The sequence below is a fragment of the Vipera berus genome (assembly GCF_964194415.1).
Source record: "Vipera berus genome assembly, chromosome: Z".
Taxonomy (NCBI): Eukaryota; Metazoa; Chordata; class Lepidosauria; order Squamata; family Viperidae; genus Vipera; species Vipera berus.
In genome coordinates, this window is record NC_138205.1 from 111,465,409 (window position 1) to 111,484,614 (window position 19,206).

The 19,206-nt window shown below is 43.5% G+C and overlaps 1 protein-coding gene across 1 annotated transcript in view; it reads left to right on the plus strand.

The window, feature by feature from the left end:
* Nucleotides 1-212: 212 nt before the first annotated feature.
* The window catches only part of MYO3A (myosin IIIA), a gene marked incomplete at both ends in the record, with an annotated part of 108,968 nt that continues 89,974 nt past the window's right edge, over nt 213-19,206 (plus strand). Inside the window, one exon of the mRNA XM_081346272.1 lies at nt 213-343. Coding sequence (XP_081202398.1) covers nt 213-343 — 131 coding nt within the window. The remainder of the gene's footprint in view (nt 344-19,206) is intronic.

Genomic DNA, 19,206 nt, shown 5'->3' on the forward strand with positions numbered 1-19,206 from the left:
GGCGCTACGCCTTCGAACAACGAATACAGCAACCGGGAGAGACTGCATCTGAGTACATTGCAGCCTTGAGGCAGGCCGCACACCTGTGTTGATTTTCAGACGTCGGAGAGCGACTTCGAGACCGGCTCGTCTGCAGCCTCCACAACAGAGAGCTGCAGCAGAAACTTTTTGCAAGAGAAGTCCTGTCATTCACCGATGCCCAGAATGAAGTCATGGCGGACGAAGCCGCTGGTGGAGCCATCCGAACGATCCGGCCCACCAGAACGATGCTACGCAAAGAAGCCATCCAGCACGAGGACACAAAACTCGCTGAGGACTCCGAAGAAGACGCCAAGGTCAACAAGTTGCACTGACAACCCAAACAACAGCTCTGCAGTAGCAAGCAGCCAGAGACTTCTTACAAGGCAGATCTCTTGCCTAGATGTCCAGGTTGTGGCAGCTGCCACCAACACTTGGACTGCAGGTTCCAGACAGCCACGTGCCAGGCCTGCGGGAAAACCAGCTGCATCGCATCCATTTGCAGAGGTCGCCAGAGGGACTGGCCATTGAATCACCAATTGGAAGATCCGACCAGGAGAGGTACTGGGGCCCTGGTGCTGTCAGCGTGGGGTTTTGCTCAAGCTGAAGAAGTGTCTGCCGTACCGGGGCCCGACGCCCGCTTAAACCCAAGTATAGACTCCAGGTGGAGCTGCAAGGGGTCCCCTGTAAGATGGAGCTGGATACAGGCTCTGCCGTTTCCATTATTTCTCTGGACACATTTAATTCTGTGTGCAGTCGCAGTAAGAGATGGGCCAAGCTGAGGCCTTCTGACATACTTTTAACAGATTTCCAGAATGCAAAAGTTGTAGTCAAGGGTGAAGCCACCTTGGCCATTAAATTTAAAGGGTTTTCAGGGTACCTGGGTATTGTTGAAGTAGCGGACCAGAGAACGAGCCTGATTGGGCTCGATTGGTTTGATGCACTAGGCATCCAAGTAACTGGTATCAACCGGACACAAGTCGTGAGTCTAGCGTCAGTTTGCGAGGACTTTGCAGATGTATTTGATTCAGCCCTAGGAACTTACATGGGCCCGCCAATAGCATTTAAATTAGACCCAAACGTGGTTCAGGGTCAGGATTAAGCCTCGCAGGGTCCCCTTTGCCCTCAAGCACAAAATTGCCATGGAACTAGACAAGCTTGTAGATGGTGGGGAGTGGGAAACTCCTATTGTAACACCACTTAAAGCCAATGGGGAAGTCAGAATATGCACAGACTACAAATGTACAATTAACCGGGCCCTTAAACAGCACGCATACCCAGTCCCAGTGGTGAGCTACATCCTGACATCTTTGCAGGGTGGCACCACTTTTGCAAAATTAGATTTGGTGCAGGCCTATAAGCAACTACCTGTTGATGAGGCCACGGCCACAGCACAGACAATTGTGACCCACAGGGGGGCTTTCAGAGTAAAGCGCTTGAAATTTGGGGTCAGTGTAGCCCCGGGCATTTTTCAGGGAATCATGGAACGCACACTCAAAGGCATCCCAGGGGTTTGCCCCTATTTTGACAATGTGTTTATTGCCGGAGAATCCACAGAAGTGCTAGCAAGGAGGCTCAGAGCCGTCCTGCAGAGGCTGCATGAAGCAGGCCTCAAACTAAAAAAGAGCAAATGCAGAATTGGAGTTCCCTAGACTGAATTTTTGGGTTTTCACATTGATGCCAATGGCATTCCCCCAGCTGAGTCCAAAGTAAAGGCCATTCAGATGGCACCTAGCCCTAAAACTAAAGGAGAGATGCAAGGACGCTTGGGCCTCCTCAACTTCTACCACGCGTTCCTTCCGAACAAGGCCGCAGTGGCAGAGCCACTTCACAGGCTCTAGATAAAAAAGCTTCTTGGAAGTGGACCAGCATTCATGAAAAAAGTTTTCAGGACCTGAAGGCACTTCTGTCGGTCAGTTCCACTATCACTCATTTCAGGGAGTCTAAACCAGTCTGTTTAGCATGTGACGCATCCCCATACAGGGTGGGAGCAGTCTTGAGTCACTTAGAGAAAGATGGAACCCAGGTTCCCATTGCATTTTATTCGAGGATGCTGTCCTCTGCTGACCGTAACTATGCTCAAATTGACAAAGAGGCATTGGCGATGGTAGCTGGAGTTAAAAATTCCACGACTACTTATACGGCAGGTACTTCACGGTCTTCACAGACCACAAACCATTATTGGGGTTATTCACCACAGACAAATAAGACACCCCACATATTATCCCCTAGAATGCTGAGATGGTCTATTTTTTTTATCAGCGTACACGTTTAAGCTGATTCACAAACCTGGCAAAGAAAAGGGCCATGCAGACGGCCTGAGTAGGCTTCCACTGCCACAGTTTGAACCCGTCCCAGCGGCCTGCATATTATCCATTCAGGATTTGCCAGAGTTTCCCCTCCATGCTGGGGACATAGCTGCAGAAACAACAGCTGATAAGACACTAAGTAGAGTGCTTTCTTGGGTGCACACAGGGTGGCTAGATAAGAGCCCAGGCCCTGAATTTCAGAGTTATTTTTCTAAAAGACATGAGCTATCAGCTCACAAGGGTTGTATCCTATGGGGGAACAGGGTCATAGTCCCCACCTCACTAATAGACAGGGTCTTGCAATCACTGCATGAAGGTCATCCGGGTATTGTCCATATGAAAGCTTTAGCTAGAAGCTACTTATGGTGGCCAGGTTTAGACAAGGCCATTGAAGCCCAGATGCATGGATGTTACACATGCCAGCAATCAAGGCCTGAAATGCCGCACACTCCAATTCACAGGTGGGAGGAGACTCACACTCCCTGGTCTAGAATTCACATAGACTTCGCTTGGCCCTTTCAGTGACAGCTCTTCCTTATAGTGGTCGACAGCCACTCTAAATGGCTTGAGGTAATTCCAGTTGCTAACATAACTACTGCTAGGACCATCCAGGTGCTTAGGAAACTCTTTGCCACACATGGGCTGCCAGACGTCATAGTATCTGACAATGGAGCCCAATTTACAGCAGCAGAATTTCAGGCATACCTGAGAGCAAACCTCATCAGGCACGCAATGTTGGCTCCATTTCACCCTTCTTCTAAAGGTCAAGCTGAACGGATGGTCCGGACCACAAAAGAGTCACTGAAGCGAATAGTGACTGGGGACTGGCATCACAGATTGGCAGATTTTTTACTTTGCCAGCATTCCATGCCCTGCACGACTACAGGGAAAAGCCCAGCAGAGCTGCGCTGTGGGAGGCGGCTGATCATGAAACTGGATAGGTTACATCCAGATAGGGTGGCAGCAGAAGCTTCGCGTCCAAAACCCCTGAGGCGGCTGCAAGTGGGCGATGCAGTGTGGGCCAGGAACTATGGGCATGGGAATCTGTGGGTACCAGAAAAAAATACTAAAACGTCAGGCCCCCTCTCTTACAAAGTGGGGCTGGAGGGTGGGCAAGTTGTCAGACGCCACATCGACCAACTCAGGAAGTGTTTTCTGAACGGCCACTAAGCGAGGACTACGTCATTAGTCCTTACCAAGGCCCACAAACAGGCAGCCAAGCTGGCCCATGCATAGACGTTGAAGGCTCACATAGCGCAAGCAACGAGGAGTTGGCCGTGGAGGAGGGGAGTTTGGAAGTGCAACATGGGTCCCCTGACAGAGAAAGCCAACCAGACTTTTATAGCCACTGTGCTAACTCTGCTCAACAAACGGACTCTGGGTTGGGCCAACCTGGAAAGGCCAGCCAGAGAAACCCAAGCCAGCCTGAATCAATTGAACTGAGAGACACTGGCCTACCTAGCCCAGCGGGCAAGCTGGTAGGCAAGGAAGCGCCTGGGTTCCCCAGGCGTTCCACAAGGGCACACAAACCTCCTGCTTATTTGCAAGATTATGTGCTGAAACAATAAAGCTATAATGTTGTATGTACTTGTGTTAACTGCTGACCTACAAGATTGTATTGAACAATGGAGCTATAATGGAACTATAATGTTGTTAAGTATTGTATTATGCTGGAACCTATTCACACCGGGGTTAAGTCTTTGTAAATTGTATTACTGTAATCACTTTCTGTGTTGCTATAATGTTGTTCGTTCTAAGGGGGGAGGGGTATAATGTATTGGGCTTGCTTGTAACATCACGTGGTAACAGCTGGTAGGCTGTTTAAGCTGGGAGCTAGGTAACGGCTCCCAGCACCTCAGACAACCCATCTCCAGCGCTGCTATTGGTTGCCCCTAGGTGGCAATAGGTTGCTTCAAACCTATTGGTCGCCACCTAGTGGCCAGGGTATAAATTGCTGCATCTGCAGCCCATCTCTCTAGTTCAGATCCTGCAAGCAATAAACCATGTTCTTTGCTAAACTCACTCGCCTCGTCTTCATTCCTGCACAACGAACCCAGTACACAACAAGAAGGATTTTGGTATCCTAGTGGACAGTAACTTAAATATGAGCCAGCAGTGTGCTGCAGCCTCCAAAAAAGCTAATGCATTCCTAGGGTGCATTAACAGAGGGATAGAATCAAGATCAGGTTAATATTGCTTTATAATGCCTTGGTAAGACCGCACTTGGGATACTATATCCAGTTTTAGTCACCATATTATAAAAAAGATGGACAGACTCTGAAAAGAGTGCAGAAAAGAGCAGCAAAGATGATTAGGAGGCTGGAAGCATACAAAGAAAGATTGAAAGAATTGGGTTTGTCTAATCTAGTGAAAAGAAGCACTAGAGATGATATGATAGCAATGTTTCAATATTTGAGGGGGCTGCCAGAAAGAAGAGGGAGTCAACCTATTTTCCAAAGCAGCAAAAGGCAAGATGAGAAACAATGGATGGAAATTAATCAAGCAGAAAAGCAACCTATAACTAAGAAGAAATTTCTTAACAGTAAGAACAGTTAACAGGTGGAATGGCTTGTCTTTGAAAATTATGGGTGCTCAATCACTGAAAGCTTTTAAGAAGAAACTGGACAGCCATTTGTCTGAAATGGTATAGGGGTCTCCTGCTTGAGCAGGGTGTTGGACTAGGTGACCTCCAATATTCCTCCCAATTCTATTATTCTTTTATCCAAGTGATATCATAGGCTTTCTGCAAGCTAAGTGGATTAATTTTGGCCTGTTACTCTAGATAGCTTTGCAGTGAACTCTCTGGAGCTGTAGGATAAGTGATTTTTTATAGACAAGAACTCCCACCTCCAGCCTTTTGGATCACATCATCCCTTCTCAATCCAAGACTTAAGAGAGCCTATCACCATCACCCACCTTTTGGAGAAGGAATGGCTTTCTTGCTCTCTCTTCAAAATCACTAAGGTTATTTTGTCTTTACAATGGAAGCAAATGTAACAGGAAAATAATGGAAGAGGGGTAGGTGGGAGATGCAATATCAGGTTTTGCATTCCATCCCTAGCTTGCTGGATACCCTTTCTGTCCTTCTTCCTCATCCTCAATCAGACCAAAGAAGCAAACATAATGAAGCCTTTATGAAGCCTCACAAGGATGCTTAAGGAGGGTGGTTAGCCAAACCTATGGTTGTGCAGAAGTGTCCAAAATCAGGAGTCCCCAACCCTGGGCCACGGCCCATTACAGTTGAGCTGTTTGGAACTAGGCCGCAGAAGTAGTTGGTGAGCATGCACGCATGCACACTCCCATTTGATGAGCAGTGGGTAAGCACATGCCTGCAAGCAACCATTTGCGTGCATGGCTGGCGCGCATGGCCACCACCAATGCAAATGGAGCTGCATGCATACACGCCCTCTTGCTCTCCCCACCGGTCGGCAAAGCCGGAAAGATTGAGGAACTGTCCTAAATGATGTTAAACCACAGGTTTTGATCTCTGTAAACTTTTGAGTTGCATTGTCTTTTATGTAGAGGATGCCATTTTAGATACAATGACATACTTCTGAATATTAGTAATAAAGGAATGATATATAGTGATTTACTGTTGAATACTAGTTTCTAAATTTTTTCTTGCAAAAGCATTTGAAGTTAATTAATAATGCTAACCAAATAGTGCTAATCCAAAAAAATAATAATCCTAGAGGCTTATTGTGATCCAGTAGACAGAATGTTTGTTCATTAAAATCTTTGAAATGTTACTAAATTATATTATTTGACATTGATCTTTACAAAGTTAATATAATACACTTGCATTTCATTTACATTTCATTCCTCCAGAGAAATATGTAAATATTTACATTTAACTGCAGTTTCCTCACTAGGTTTGCCCTTTATCAGTTCTGAGCTTTGCTTTATTGAAATAAGCAAAACAACTCTTCCATGAAGAATTAACAGCAGACTATTTTTGAATAGTCTTTGGTGTAGGAATATCAATATTTGCCTGCATGAAATTTCTCTTCAGGTCTCACAAAGCAATTTAATGCAATTCAGGTATTGTAGATTTCTAGAACTCATGGTTGTAGAGTAAAAATGGTTGCAAAGTAAAAATATGATTTATATTATTGTTTAAATATTAATAGGAAATGGTTATTGGCTGTAATTTATTTTTATATGTAAGAATATATTGGTTTCAGTTGGGGTTTTTATTTTCAATCTCTTCCCCAGTACATTACATTATATTCTAAAGGTAGATCATATTTTTTTCCAACCTATAGGTGATGGGATATGTTAAGCATTACCTTATGGCTCTGTACATATTTGTTAACAGTACCTTAAATATATTTAGCTTGTTGATGATCTTAAGAAAGAATTCTTCAGACAGGATAATAATCCTAGTGTTCCTTACTCTTTATGTTTTGCAAAATCTTCAGTGTGTCAGAATCTATTTATATCACATTCATAAATGTATGTTTAAAATATTGTGCGTCCCTGGATTCTGCCATTCTCCGGGGCGGGGGGGGAGAGGTGAAGATGTTTATTCAGCCTGGCTGGAGGCTGCATTCCAAAGACCAGGCAAACCCCTTTGATCTTAGTACAAAAAAGAAGGGGAAGGAAGGGAGAAGAGATCTGGTTTGTATCCCCATCTGAAACTGAAAGGAAGAAGGCAATTAGCAATAAAGCACGAGAAGATTCCCCTTTCACACGAAAGGGTTTGACACCTTTAATTGATGTGAGTCTGACCAGATGGGGTTGAGGGGGGGTGTTGAAACGGGAATCCTTTATATAGTATCAAAATGTAACACAATGCCAGATCCTGTCTTGTATTTCCACAACCAATCACATCCTAGTAAAATCTCCTTTTTGGACAAACCTGGCTCCAAGAGTTCTTATTTCCTAAGATGTGGATTGGGGTGGGTCATGACGGCTTTAAAAATTCTGAATTCTGCTTTTCAAAATTACTTCTTACCTAGTTTTGCAGATAGAATTTCACCCAGGTGAGAAGGTTTTGGAAAAGAAATACCTATAGAACTTCTGCTTTCCAAGATTTTGTTGTGCTACAGATTGCAATCTAGGATATGGACAGATGGGAGACTGTTCATATGATACCTTTAGTTAACTTGGAATTAACAATTATTCACATGGTTGTACATAGAAATAAAAGGTGAGAAGTATTATTTGAGAAAGAAATTCTTCATTTATATGCCTTCTATATTGCATGCTGAGTATATGATTATCCTTACATTGAATAAGTAAAAACAAGCAGTAATATAAGAAACCATATATTTTCACGGTTATTTGAATTGATGTATTAGTTGGTACATCTGAGTTCCAAATAGCAGTAACCAAGCTAATCATCTATTCTGCTCCAAATTGTTCTAAAACTGCCTTTGCAGTGATCAGACTAAACTGAAATTTAATGGAGAAAAAAACAAAATGGAGATTGGCCAGCAAATCAGATTTGTAGGATTTCTACCTGATAGCCCTCAACTTCTATAAATATCTTTGCTTTTCCATTGTTCATAATATCAGCTATTATTTTCTACCTAACCCAGATAGAATTGGAAGAACTAAAAGATTTGACTGATTTAATGACAACTATATTATATCAACCATCAAAAACTGAATTATCAAAGCAAAAATACAATGGTTACAAAGGGGACATCTTCCTTGCAAAACTGACATTTGGATATGCTCCCTGGATTCAAATAAGGGGTATAGGAAGAAAGAAAGATACATTTGAGAATTTAAAGATGCCAAGAGGGAAGCATGATTGGCACAAAAGGAAGGCAAGAGTTAGATTTAAAAAACTGAACTTGTTTCTCTTTTGGGATTCCTAAAGATAGACTATAAAAATAACTTTCTGTGGATTAAGGGGAATCTCTAAAAAATATAACTAATTTTACATTTAGCTTTTAGATCTGTAAAGGAAAACAAAAGTAAGCTTTTAGAATATAGCTCCGAACTATATTATAGAACTTGGAATGACATATCAAAAGATAGTATTTTAATAATTGATGTACGGTCAAGATGACTTATAGTGGACTGATTGTCCACTAGGATTCCAAGGTCCCTCTCAGAGTTACTCTTTTTGAGCCAGATTTCACCTAACCTGTCCTTGTATCTTTGGTTTTTCCTGCCCAGGTGTAAAACCTTGCTTTTCTGCACATTAAATATAATTTTGTTGGATAGTGCCCATTGTTTAAGTCCGTCCAGATCTTTTTGGATCCTGAGTTTGTCTTCTGGGATGTTGGCTATTCCTGTCAGCTTAGTATCATATGCAAATTTGATGAGATCCCCTTCTATTCCCTCATCTAAGTCAGGGCTTTTCAACCAGTGGTATGGGTACCACCTGTGGTACATTGGCACCTTGCAGGTGGTACGCGACCATCCTAGCAAAGTGGTAGCAGGGGAGGGGAATGAGCTGAACCGGTGGCAGCACCGCATAAGCCTGAGCGAGAGATGGCTGGAGCTGCAGGGCTGTCAGGGCTCAGCGGAAGCGCCTGGATCAGGGCTGTCAAGACTCAGTGGAAGCGCCAGGATCAGCGCCAGGATCCAGCTGGACCTTGGCACTGATCCTGGCGCTTCTGAGCCCAGAAGAAGCACCAATCAGCTGGAATGTTGCAGCATCTCCAGGGTCTTGTGACTTGCATTCAGATGCTTGGCAATTAATTCATATTTATGACAGTCACAGTGTCCCAGGTTCATGTGAAGTGACCAAAACCTGCTGCAACCACCCAGCAGATGGGAGGGGGAATAAAAACCAAACACCCCCACACACCCCTGCTGCCAATCCTCAATAGAAATGCTGACAACAGTGAAAACCTTGGACAGGAGGAAGAGTGCCGCCGGTCGGGCAGGCAGGTGTCTTGCTCGGCTGTGGCTTGGAGGGCACTTTTTCAGTGCCATTGTAACTTTGAACAGTCACTAAGCAAACTGTTGTAAGTTGAGGACTACCTGTACTTCATCACTTTTCCTTTTTTGGGGGGAGGGTCATCAAGTTTTTGACATCTTGCTAGGCGACTGGTGGTACTCGGATGTTGCCCTATCCTAAAAGTGGTACAATGGGTGAAAAGGTTGAAAAGCCCTGATCTAAGTCATTTATGAAGATTACTCAGCCTAAGTCAGAACCTTGTGGTACCCCCTTAAGGAGTAGTACCACTAAGGAGTAATTGTTGAATACGGTTTGTCAGCCAGTTACAAATTTAGAATACTTTTATTTAAAATAAAGCTATAATCACTTTTTCTCTAAAACCTTGCCAGCATTTTCATTTCATTTTTACCTAATACATTTGTTTTTCTTCCAGATGTCCTTCCTTGCACTAATCTGTAATGAGTATGAAAAACAAATAAATGACAGTGTAGACAAAAGTAGGTTATTTGAAACCAATTCATCATGGTGGCATAATGGTTCGACATAGAACTATTATTGTCCAGAAATAGAGCAGCTATATTTTGGCTATGAGTTCTAATTACCCTTCAAAATATATTGTCTTTGAAAAAGAACTCTATTAGAAATAAATGTTGAAATCAATTATATGTTTTTCTTATATTTCCATGCACTCCTTAATAATTGCTCCTTTTAATCCAGTTCTACTTACTTCAACCCATTGCAGCTCTAAATCAGCCTTTTAAATTAGCCATTTCTAATTGGAAAAGTAATATATTTTGTTTACCTTCCATTTAAAGCAATCTTGCTCTTTAGAATAATGCCCTTTTGGTCTCTGCAAGATCAAAGATTTTTGTAATGGGAATAGGCTTTAGAAAGCCAAATACTGGTAAATAAGTAAAAGGTGATTTTCTATGGGAAATTATATAGTCAAGTACCTTGCTTGAGCAATCTGAGGGCATAAATTATTGTCTACGGTAGAGTACAGAACAAGGATAATTTCCTTCCATCATTATGTAGGAAAGAAAAGCCAGATGGAATATTAAGTATGGGTTCTCCATAATGACTATATTACTCTCAGATGAGATTGCAGTGGCTCTTAATATATTGTCATTTGGTAATGTGCTGAATGTTCCAGGTATGGATTAATAGGTATATTAATGTATTTTTTTCTGAATAGGAACAAGCTCATCAATTAAGTGTGGTTCTGCCCACCTTTCCAATTTTGCAACTTTGTATTCGTTCTGCCTGATTTTTGCTTGAGTTTATGAATTTTTATTGAAGTCTGATAGCAAGTATCATTCCCAAGGATAGGCACAATGAGTATGCCTTGGGACACTGAAATCTCTATCTACTGGTTTTTGGTGTTGTCATTTCTGGTTTTCAAATGTAGGTCTCTTTTGTCTTTTGAATAGCATTTGACCAGTTTATCCAGTATAAGTAGCAATGGATTTTTGGTGATAAATAATGTTATATGTTACTGTGGAACATAAGCAAATATACCGTGTTTTCCTGAAAGTAAGACCTACCCCAAAATAAGCCCTAGCTTATTGAGCCTAATATAAGCCCTAGTTTTGGGGTAAGGTGCACACATAAAAATCTAGCTAGGGTGGGGTTGGGGAGGGTGGAGCTGCCCCATGCGCCTTACACCCACTTACTGTTGCAGCCAGGCCTCCCATGAATTGACAGCTGCCTCTCCTTGCCAGCCCACTTCTGCGGCATCTCCCGACCTGCATTTCCAAAAGGCCTCTGATAGCGAAATGCAGGCTGGAGCGCCATTCTTAGCTACAGAGGCATTTCCTTTGGCTGCAGAAGTGGGCCGGCTGGATGGAGCTGTCAGTACCACCACCACAAGATGAGTGGATAAGACAACCCCCCCCCCCAAAATAAGATCTGATGTCTCTTTTGGAGGCAAAAAAAAAGACCAGGTCTTATTTTCAGGAAAACATGGTATGCTTCTGTGATATCATGATAAAATTAATGTCTAGTGATAATCTAGTCCAAACAGATAGGGAGCCATATTTGGCTTACTTATATGGTAAGTAAGACTATACTTATTTTACTTACTTTTCCATGCTATAGCCATCTCTGTTGTCTTCACCATTCCTGACATTCCAATTTCTTCTTGTCTTATTGTGATTATGTTAAACTTATGGAGGTGGAGAGTATACAGTATAAGGAATGTGGAAGGTGTATTTTTTCCCAATGGAATGCAGCTATAGTTAGCAGAATAGTTGTTGTCTAGCATTCTGTAAAAATAAGTAAACAATATAGATCTTAAAACACAAACAAGTTCTTGGAAGAGGATATAAACTTTTTGTATAACTACTAAGTCCTAAGTTTTAACATTGTATCTTTTGACCCCGAGATAAGCCTGTCGGTAAATTTGAAATTTTGAGAACATACTGTGATACAGATAGTTCTCATGTTGTGACTGTCTCTTTTAGCAATAGTATGTTGGTACAATGGAATGAAAAAGTAACTTTGCAAGTAATCATTAAATGTAGGGCCTTCATAGGTCTGTAAAAGAAAAGCTAGAATTAGACCATAAAAACATTTGCAGTTTCAGTTAGCAATGGCTTTGCTGGATCCAATTGTGGTACTTCACAAAATGGTGCCTGGAGTTTTAGTGATCTCATATGGGCTCTCATGATGGATGTGACCAGTGGAAAACATTTGCAAACTGGTCAGTTCTTCCTTCCACCCCTTTCTAGAGTGGATGCTGTCTCTAAGTCAATGCCACTCACCACCCGCAGACATTATTGCTCATGTCCAAAAAAATACTTTTAGGTCTTGTCTAGAGCCCTACCTATCGCCCAGGGCATTTTTGCAAATAAAAATGATGCTAAAGAATTTTAATCTTAGCCTCCAAAATACCTTCTGTAGGGACTGGAAAAGAAACTTTACACTAGCTTTTTACCTTATTGACAACACACATTTCAAGCACAAGTGGGATTTTTTAATATCCCAGTTTAAAGTATTGCCTTCTGGTACATAGAAAACATTCCCTATATTCAAATAAATTGCCTTGTGATAATAAGTAATCTTTGCTTAATGACTGGTCACTTAACTACTACTCAAAGTTACAACAGAAGGGGAAAAATGTACTTATTGACTTATCCTCAAAGTTATGACTACAGCGCTCCCCTCCCCTGTCACATGATAGCATTTCAGGCACTTGGCACTGGCTCACAATTGGGTGCAGCATCTTTTTGTCTTTGACTCCAATTTGTGCTGTTTTTACCAGTTTCCACCATTTAAATATCTATTTGGGAGAATGGCTTCATTAAACAACTAATATGATTCATTTAACTGTGGCAATTTACTTTATGACCATTGTAAAAAACGATTATAAAATCAAATCAAAACACATGCATGTGACTCACCACAAAACATCTGAGCTCAATTATGATAAAGTAAGATAAGATAACCTTTATTGTCTCTTTTTTGTCATTTTTTCTGTGTGCACAGTGGCACACATTAAAATGAAATTCTGATGCCTGCTCTCAAAGAAAATAAATATATACCTATACACATATACAGTACATATACTGTTAAGTATTTGTTAAGTATTTAGAATACCTTGCCAGGCCCAAATATGGGCCAAAACTTATTGCCTGTATCAGCCTAACCTAAGGCCATCCACAAGCTGTAGTCGCAACTGTGACAACTCATTATTTGTGTAAATTTTTTGGATTGCTAACAAAGAATTAAAGGGAGACTGATATGGCCATTTCAAATTTGTTCTCATCAGTCAGCCATACCCTTCTGAGATTTGAACCTGGGCCAATTGCACATTAGGCAGTTGTTTTAACCTCTAAGCCACAGGCTCTTTCTTGCTTTGTTAGCTGAGAGGCAAGGGAGATATGTGTTGGAAGTATTTGTTAAGTATTTAGAATACCTTGCCAGGCCCAAATACGGGCCAAACCATATACATATGCTATACATACATACATACACATACATACATATATATACATATATACCCACATATATACATCATACATAAACATATCTATACATATATAAATATATATTAATCACAGTCCATTTTGAATACATAGCGGAAAAAAGAGTCTTGAGATTTTAATAAGGTTGATACTATACAGTACTGGCTCAGGGACAGCTTAACAGCTTCTCTATTACTCCAATGCCCTCTATTCTCTTGTCATAAATTTGCAAAGTAACCTGGTTAGTTTGCAGACTGTAGTTATATTGGTCATCTCTTAGGCCTTTACCTGATCGAGTGTTTTCTCTGTGCGTGTTCAAATTTTTGGAAGGAAGACAAGGTCCTTCTCTAGTTTCATTTTCTGAATTAGCCATCCCATGTCTGTCCATGGTTATCCTCCCAAGTCCTTCTACAGTGTTTGGGTGGCTCCTAACAAACTTTGCGAAAGATTCTTTCAGGCAGTCAACCTTATTTATGACAATTAACAAAAGATCATATATTGAGTTTACAGTTTGAGCTGTAAGCAAACATTGTCTAGAGAAGAAGCCTGTCACATTTTCCCCCTTTAAATTTGTTACACCTCCCTCCTGTGCAAAGAAGGCTGTTGCTGGGTTCCAAGGAGGGGAGCCATTCTCCGAGAGGGAGGAGGACAGCTCTGCATGCTGTTTGCTCTCCAGTTCGGTTTGTAAGTCCCATTCCAATGAGTCACATAAATTAAATTTATCTGATAAGGTGCCTGCGAATGAGTTACTTATTGGAACAGACTGTCTCTTTGCAATATAATCTTCCATTTTCTGCTGCTTCAATGGCTTGGATAAACTCTGCTGCAGAGTGCTGTCTCTTCCTCCTTTTCCCCATTCAAGTTTGTTAAAACAGGTTTAAAAATAATTTTATAACTAGGTTTAAAAAGGTTAAAAATGGGTTTAAAAGGTTTTAAAAGGTTAAAATAGATTAAAAGGGTAGGTTAAAAATACAATATTAAAAGAGGTTAAAAAGTTAAAATAAAAATAAAGTAAAATAAAATAAAATAAAGCTTTTACTTTTGGAGGAGCTCTTTACAGCCTTTGCTGCCTGTCCACCATCTTGGCTCCTCCCCCAGCCAGCCCTACTGATTAATTCTAGTACATCGCTATTACAGAATCTAGTTCTGTTTCAGATACCACAAAGCCTTCTCTCAGAAGGTAACAAAACCAGTCGTGGAGAGGACATGTAGCATCTCTTACAATACTGTGGACCCTGTCAAGCAGCACTTATATGTTATGGCCTGAATAGAAGGAAGTGACATCCAATAATCTTTTCTGCCATCCTCTCCACACTCTGCACAGCCTTCCTGTCTATGAGGACTATTGATAATGATAAACTTAAATCTGGGGTTATCTCCTAATTGCCTTTTTAGAGAGACTCCAATGTTCCAGTTGTAACTGTATTGTAACAGGTCTCCCGGTAAAGAGATTGAATCTTTTATTAACAACACATTCAAATTCTGGTCTGTCCATTGTACTAAACATTGTCTCCTCTAAGAGTGCTAAGTAATTTTAAGTGGCATTTCAGCTGTCTTGCTGATGTAAATACTTGTTGAATATTTATTCTTTCTATATAGGTAAAGGTAAAGGTTCCCCCGCACATGCGTGCTAGTCGTTTCCGACTCTAGGGGCCGGTGCTCATCTCCCTTTCAAAGCCAAAGAGCCAGCGCTTGTCCGAGGACGTCTCCGTGGTCATGTGGCCGGCATGACTAGATGCCAGAGGCGCACAGAACGCTGTTACCTTCCCACCGTAGTGGTCCCTATTTTTCTACTTGCATTTTTACATGCTTTCGAACTGCTAGGTTGGCAGAAGCTGGGTCGAATAACAGGCGCTCACTCTGTTACACGGCACTCAGGATTCGACCCGCCAAACTGCCGACCTTCTGATCGACAAGCTCATTATCCTAACTGCTTTATTCAAGAAGCAGGCGAGACAGCGAGTTGAACGATTTAACTTTTATTACGAACCAGGCAAACAACAGAAGAACATGACTCTTATTTATACTGGCAGCTGTCAACAGGTTAGCCAATCAGGGCTGAGCTGGTTCCCGCGCCGTTCATCTCCTCCAATCGCAGCCGGCTGATTTTGACAGCTCGGAGCTGTCAGTGGTGGCGCGTGTGGAACTGTCAGTCGTTTGCGCCTGTGTAGTTCTGTCCGGCAGCTTTTGACAGCTGTCAAAAGCTGCCACGGCTTTTACCTCAGCCCTGTTATTCTCTATATGTGAATACATAACAATGTGAATAATATGTGAATACATAACACCCCTTACCCCTCCCTCTGATTGAGTTGATTTTTCACCAACTGTTTCTTTTTTGGGTTTCCCCATTCGAAGTCCTGTAAGTAGGTGGGGGGTCTTTTTATCCTTTCGGAGCGCCGGGGGGTCGTCTCGGCTGGTTGTTCCCTTTCCCCAGGCATATCGTAGACTGGTTCAGGGGTCGTGGGGCATGGTTCCGTCGTTTCAGCGTCGTTTGGGGTGGGGTCTTGAAGTGGTACATTCTGATCGGGGGGGTTGTGGCGTGAGAGTGTTTGCGGTGGGGCTTCTGCCTGCATTTCGTCGTTCCCCCTTTCCCCTATATTTTGCGGGCTGCGACGTCGGAGTTGGTCGATGTGTCTGCGGATGTGGGAATTGTGTCCCGTGTCTATGATGTATGATAGGGGACCCGTTTGTTCAATGACAACCCCCTGTGTCCATTTGTTGCCCCCCCCCGTAGTTCCTTGCCCAGACAGCTTGCCCTGTGCTGAGAGTTTTATGCTGGAGAGGCAGTTCTGGGTCTGGAGGGGATCTGTCAGGATGTAGACGGTCCAGTCTGGTAGTTAGTCTTTTGCCCCAGCGGAGCTCTGCTGGAGACTTCCCCGTAGTTGTGCATGGGGTGGTGTGTTGTGATAAAAGGAATTGGGCCAGTCTGCGGTGCCAGTTGCCGGAGATGATTTTCCGCAGTGCCTCTTTGGTTGATTTCACCATCACCTCTGCCAAGCCGTTCGAGGATGGGTGAAACGGAGCCGTGGTGGTGTGCCTAATAGAGTTCGCCGTTGTGAAACTCTGGAATTCGTAGGAAGTAAATTGGGGGCCGTTATCGGAGACTATTACATCTGGAAGCCCATGTGTTGCGAACAACCCCCTTAGAACTTGTATTGTGGCTGCTGAAGTTGTGCTAGTCACTGGTGCCACCTCCAGCCATCTCGAATAGCTATCCACGACTATTAGGAATGATTGTCCCTGAAATGGACCTGCATAGTCTATGTGGATACGAGACCAGGGTGTCTTTGTAGTTTCCCATCTGTGTATGGGAGCCTGTGGCTGGGCGGCTCTAGCAAGTTGGCAGGAATAGCAGCCGGCTACATGTGTTTCAATTTGCTTGTCTAATCCTGGCCACCAGACATAGCTTCTGGCCAGAGCCTTCATTTTGACGGTCCCAGGGTGACCTTCGTGGAGGCTCTCTAACACTTTGAGTCTGTGTTTGTCAGGTATGATTACCCTGCTGCCCCATAATAGACACCCCTGATGGGTGGATAATTCCTTTTGCTTTAAAATATAAGGTTGGAATTCTGGGTCTGGGGGTGTGCATTGCCAGCCAGACGTGACATAGCCTAAGACTCTGCCTAATATTTTGTCTGCAGCTGTGGCTGCAGAGATGTCTTTAACAGATAATGGGCATTCTGGCAGGTCTGAGATAGCCAATATCTTTCCAGCTGGTGCTGGGTCTGGGTCGACTATTGGTTGGGGCAGTCTGCTAAGCCCATCAGCATGGCCCATAGATTTCCCTGGCTTGTATTCTAAGTTGTATGAATAGGCTGACAGAAAGGTAGACCATCTCAGGATGCGGGGAGATAATATTTGTGGGGTTAGTTTGTTTACTGTAAAGAGTCCTAATAGGGGCTTATGGTCCGTAAAAATGGTAAAGGGTCGGCCGTATAGGTAGTCATGAAACTTTTTTACGCTAGCCACTATAGCTAAAGCCTCTTTGTCAATCTGAGCGTAATTACGCTCAGGTTTTGACAGCGTTCTGGAATAGAACGCTACAGGGGTCTGCGTTCCTTCCTTAGTTAAGTGGCTTAGGACCGCTCCGATGCCGTAGGGAGAGGCATCACAAGCCAGACATAAGGGCAGTTGTTCGTTAAACAGGGCTACCGTTGCATTGCTGGTGAGTAAGTTTTTTAGTAGATTAAAACTTTTTTCATGCTCAGATGACCAATTCCAGGGTTTGCCTTTATCTAATAGCCTGTGTAGGGGTTCAGCAATGGAGGCTTTATGAGGCAGGAAGGTATGATAAAAATTAACTAACCCTAGGAAGGCTTGAAGTTCTTGTTTATTTTTAGGGGTTGGTGCTGTTTTAATGGCTTTTATTTTTGTTTCAGTGGGGTGAATTCCCTTAGCATCAATTTTAAATCCTAAAAACTCTGTTGAAGGCACCCCAATGGAGCATTTGTCTCGTTTTAATTTGAGGCCAGCCTCCCTGAATCTAAGGAGCACCTTTGTTAATTTGTCAGCTAGGTCTTTTTCTGATTCCCCTGCAATTAGGATGTCATCGAAATATGGACAGACCCCGGGGATCCCTTTAAGTGTTTTTTCCATGATTTCTTGGAAGATCCCCGGGGCTGCAGAGATACCGAATTGAAGGCGGTTAATTTTAAATGCTCCTTTGTGGGTGACGATTGTCTGAGCTAAAGCGGTGTCAGGGGTGACAGGCAGCTGTAAATACGCCTGCGCCAAGTCTAACTTGGCAAAAATGGCACCTGACTTAATGGCCGCGAGGATGTCTTTGACAGCCGGGACCGGGTAGGCATGGGCATTTAATGCGCGGTTGAGGGTCGCTTTATAATCGGCACATAATCTTATTTGGCCATTTGGCTTAATTGGGGTCACTATGGGTGTCTCCCACTCTGCCCCTTCTACTGGTTCTAGGACTCCTAAGTTAGTTAATCGGTCTAGCTCAGTTTCTATTTTTTCTCTCAAGGCGAAGGGAACTCTTCTTGCCTTGATTCTGACAGGCATTACATTAGGGTTTAGTTTAAGCGATACAGGCGGTCCTGTGTACTTCCCCAGCGAGCTGTCAAAGACGTCCGCGAATTGAAGGCAGACGGTTTCTAAGTTTGACATCTGAACGGCGTTGACGCCTGTCAACACTATCCCCAGCGCCTCAAACCAGTCTAATCCTAGCAGGCTGATTCTGTTTTCCTGGGTCACTAGTATAGGGAGGGATCCTTTAAATTGTTTGAACTCCACGGGGACGGAGTCTTTTCCCCGGAGTTTAATGGGCGTTTTCTGAAAATCAGCTAGGCGGAGTTTGGTGGGCCGAAGGGCGGGCCGTTTTCTACTTTGGTTACAAATGTCCCTGTAGGTTTGCCACAAAATGAGTGAGACGGAGGACCCAGAGTCCACTTCCATCTCACAGGGAATTCCATGAATCAGAACGTCCACCTTGACTTTGGGCTTAAGAGTGCTGTGGACTGTGTATTTTCCCGCCCTTCCCCTCACATTAAGCACTAGGGGTTTGGAACTGTGCCTGGCCCTGGGTGTGTGTTGGCTCATACCTGCGGTTGTCACCTCCAGTTCATGCAGATTTTCTCGGCTCCGGCTGCGGCACACGGCTTTGAGGTGACCTGTCTTTCCGCACCTGTGGCATTTGGCACTGCGGAACCGGCACGTTGCTCTAGGGTGGCTTCCGCCGCAGCTGGCACACTTGGCCCTGTTTGGCTGGAAGTTAGCGCCCTTCTGATTGTTGGCAGGCCCCCCTCTGTAGTTGCGTTGCAGCCTGAGCTTTTCGAACCGCCGCTGTACCGCATCGATGTCCATGGAGCCGTCGTCATCCTCGGGACCGCTGAACCCGCCGTCCTCCTGGTGCACGGACCCGCTGGGCCCGCTGTCAGGTGAACGTCGGTTGTCACCGTGGCTGTCCTCGTATGCAATGACTTCCCTCGCCACATCGGTCATTGTCATTTCTGGCTTGGCGATCAGCTTCTTCCTCAGCCGCTCGTCTTTGAGCCCTATGACGATTTGGTCCCGGATTCGGTCTTCTAAGTCCGGGAAC